Below are 3,907 nucleotides of genomic sequence, written 5' to 3'. Positions count from 1 at the left end.
TAACATATAAATACACAAAAAAGTTACTATTTACATGAAACGTTCTTTTTTTTTGGACAAGACTGCACTCTACGCAGAGAGGACCTCTACTCACCAGTTCAGGCTCAGATTTAATCTAATCCTCCCATTGGTTAAAATTAGGACCCGAGTCGTGGGCAGTCTCATCCCAGAGCTGTGGTCACAACCACATCCACCAATCAGTGTCCCAGTGTGAAGCAAAAAGCGCTGAGCGTTTGAATCTCTAAAGAGGCGTGTCGTAGACTCGCTCCGACGAGCCCTCCTCAGTGGTGTCGTCCTCCGAGTGCGACGCTTTGTGGTTGAGCTTCTCCACCGTCGAGGAGGCAACGAGGTTTCCGTCGCTAAGCTTGGCCTTGCTGCTGTCCTGCACAAACTCTTGGATCTCCACGGGTAGCCGGCGAAATTTGTCCTGGTACTCCTGGTCCAGATCTCTCTGGAGCTGTGGGGAGGAACAAACACGAGTTATCACACGGGCGAAAAACTTAGAAGGTCAAAGCAGTGATTTTAAATGTGCTAAATACATCTGATGGTGTTCACAAAGACAGAACGCAGAGCAGATTGTGTCCTGATGATCACACACCGAGATGTTTAGTCTCCTTGTCACATTAGCTTATTACAAGAACACCGAATCCCAAACTCAATATGTAATTATTTCCCCAGTTTAACAAGCGTTGTTAACTTTTAACTGTCTCCCATTTCAGCAGGCAGCAGTAGAAGATAGTGGTTATACTGGGAAGCACACAGTGTTATTTATCTTATTATATATATATATATATATATATTTATAGAATATTTCAGCTCTCAATGTTGTTTAATTTCTCTCCCGTGGAGTTGCGATCTTCTTCAAGGTATTGCATGAAAGTTAGAGAGTATTGTGACAACGGCAATATGAAGCATGATCACTTGACTTTTACAGCGTACTTAACGGCCATGAAAGCCGCTTTGAAAGTTAAAATGGCTTATTTCACTTATTTGCATCAACTCCTCTGCAGGCAAAGTAGTTCTCAGAGGAGACAAAAGTGAACAATCAGCCACGGAAAACGCTCAGTGACAACCACGTGTCACGGACCGGTTGGATCCAGCAACAACAGCAACAACACGCCTATTCTTCATCACAAGAAAGTAACAAATGCGTTTTCCATTTCCGTCTTCCTCCACAACGTTGGAGGTCAAATTAATTAATTCTCATAAAAGTTAATTTGAAACACTATGAATGCTGCATTATCAATAACTGTCTTTACTTGCTAGCTCTCTTCTTATTTCCCTGCCATTCTTGGCCTTTTGGTATGATTTGCTGATCGGGGAAAGAGACATTATATGATGTCACGTGACCCATTGTTCATATTAATAATATTGATTAAAGGAACAATAATTTGAACATGTGCTAGGGTACACTTCCTCCTGTAAATTATTACCATGACTGTTAGTTCAAGATTATTTTCATCGGTATTCTGCTTTATTCCATGACTTACAATAATAAATACATCATATTACGGTCCTTCAGGTACCTTGGCCATCTCAGGTAGACAAGGATCCTCCCTGCATCCATGCAGATATAAATACACCCCCCCATCCCTCGCTAAGAAATAGAAAGGAGGACCTATTTTCTCCCAGGCATAGAAGCCCCCAATGATTACAGATGACAAGATTGTATTCATTTCATTGTAAGCCAATAATTGCTGTAATGCTGATTTCTCTGTTTAACTACTCGGCTGGCTCCCATGGGAGAGCAGTAATTAAAAGAAAAGTCGGTAAGATGAATGGTGTCACACTTTTGCAGCGCGAAACAGTCGCGTCAGCATTATGAGATATCGAAAATACCCACGAGTTCTTGGAGGGTTTATCTGGGATCCATATTTCATCCGAGGGGCCTTTGTCATTGCAATGAAGGCACGCTTCAAGATTAACACCCGACTTCTGACTCGGAAGTAAACAAATCTTAATAGCAGATGCATCATGGACCCGATCGGAGGAAAAGACAAGGTCGGCACCCCGTAAATCTGCAAAAGGTTTGCGGCGCATACGAACGTCAGATAGAGAAAGCTGCTAAACACAAAGCTGAGTTCTCATCTGCGTCCGATCAATACAGCGCCTGTGACATTCACAGCTGGCAGAGAGAAGGCCTGAATCGTTCGAGAAATATTCACGAGAACACTCAACAATGGTAAGAGGGGGAGGAGAAGAGTTGGAGTGAAGGTCAAGGACTGCCATCCTGCTCTTCGTCAACTTTCCAACGTTCTGCCCCCTCCACTTGAGTTTATGAGATGGCACATCCATTTCATTTAGGAGTGCTGCGTTGTAAGACCTGATCGTTACAAGGTGCCTTCACAGCATTTTAATGCACCTGTTTGTTGCAGAGTTGTCTGAACTTAAGAGTTATCTTTTTTTAGCATTTTTCCCCTCGTACAATACATATCTAAATGAACATTCACAAACACAGACAACTCCACAGAAACCCACGGGATCCCTTTTCTGTTTTGTCACCTGAACAAACCACTCTTTCTGGTCTTGGAGCTAAAATCGCAGTATTAACCCTTAACTATAGTCTCCGAAATGAAGAGTGTGTGCACCGACGAGGCCACATTTTGAGTGGAAGCGCAGACGGTTAGATAACACTCGTGTCTGCTGTCAGTCTTTGTGTTAAATGAAGGAGCTCTTGACTTGGCGGAGCCAGATAAAGCCCCCACCAAGCACAGCATCTTAAGGTCACCTTCCCAGGAACATGTCCTTCTCTCTCTCTCTCTCTCTCTCTCTCTCTCTCTCTCTCTCTCTCTCAGGGAGCGGACATCCAGCACATCACAACCAGATGGCTAAAGATGCACCCAGCTCTCACCAGCTCTGCAGTGCGCATGACCTACTTAGGGGTGGGACAGTCTGCACACTGTGTGTGTGTGTGTGTGTGTGTGCACGTGGAGCTTTACTCGACCCGGCCTGCTGAGGCACAAACACCCTCTGATTAAAGCTGTCATCTTTCTCGCATCCGATGACACCCTGGCACATGTGAAGGAGGTGGGAGGTAGGGGCACCAGGCAGATCTCAGCAAAAGACGTGGACATGTGCGCATGTGTTTATGTGCAACAGGCACACACGTGTGTGTCCTCAGCACGCAATCGACAGCTCCGAGGCGAACACCAACGGTCTTCTGTGAGAACCTGGGGCGCTTTACTCTCACCAAGGGGACAGCTCGAGGCATAACAAAATATGGCATTAGAGAAAGAGGGATTAGAGAACAGCCAGAGAGGACTTCCCCTAATTTATGACTTTATGATCTCCAACTTCCATCTGACGTATTAGCAGTTTGGCAGCGAGTAGATTGGAGCAGTCAATTCAGATTTGGGACATCAAAGGCCTCAACATTTACAACTGTAATAAGGTCAACTGTGACGCTTTAAAAGTAGCAAACTAACCGGTTGAAAAGAATAGTCGTTTCGAAACTAAAGCGTGTGTTTTTTGCTGTGTGTGTTGCATGCACGCAGCATATACGTGTGTGGTCCATTTCCTGTTTGGACTCCAACCAGCGGCGGTTATCCAGCCAGCTTTTAAATCTGTCCTTCATCTCTGAAGACCTGTCATCTGTCAACAAACCGCACGCACACTCACACTCTCACACACAGATTTCTGCCTTTCTTAAAATACAGCATTCCGTGACCTTCTTCACCAACTGTCCTCGTTTTGAGGAGCTATCAAGGGAAGCGGAGAGGGCCTCCAAAGAGCCAAATTAATTCTTTGCTTTGAGTCGTGACATAACGCCTGCTGCAGCGCCACAAAAAAAGCCCCCAACCGGCGACGCACCGCACAGCCTCAGTGTGCAGCCATGTTAACTCTGCCCTTGGCGTGCAGTCATGATGAGGAGGTCTCAGGGAAAGAAGCTTTTTTGTCTTTGCATGCA

The 3,907-nt window shown here is 45.2% G+C and overlaps 1 protein-coding gene across 1 annotated transcript in view; it reads right to left on the bottom strand.

The window, feature by feature from the left end:
• Positions 1 to 235: 235 nt before the first annotated feature.
• The window catches only part of plcb1l (phospholipase C beta 1-like), a gene marked incomplete at its 5' end in the record, with an annotated part of 114,811 nt that continues 111,139 nt past the window's right edge, over positions 236 to 3,907 (bottom strand). Inside the window, one exon of the mRNA XM_079216115.1 lies at positions 236 to 457. Within this exon, the coding sequence (XP_079072241.1) occupies positions 242 to 457 (216 nt within the window). The 3' untranslated portion in view covers positions 236 to 241. The remainder of the gene's footprint in view (positions 458 to 3,907) is intronic.

The sequence above is a fragment of the Taurulus bubalis genome, assembly GCF_910589615.1.
Source record: "Taurulus bubalis genome assembly, chromosome: 3".
NCBI classification, from domain to species: domain Eukaryota; kingdom Metazoa; phylum Chordata; class Actinopteri; order Perciformes; family Cottidae; genus Taurulus; species Taurulus bubalis.
The sequence above is the reverse complement of the archived record's forward strand: the minus strand, read 5'-3'. Positions and strand labels throughout refer to the sequence as shown.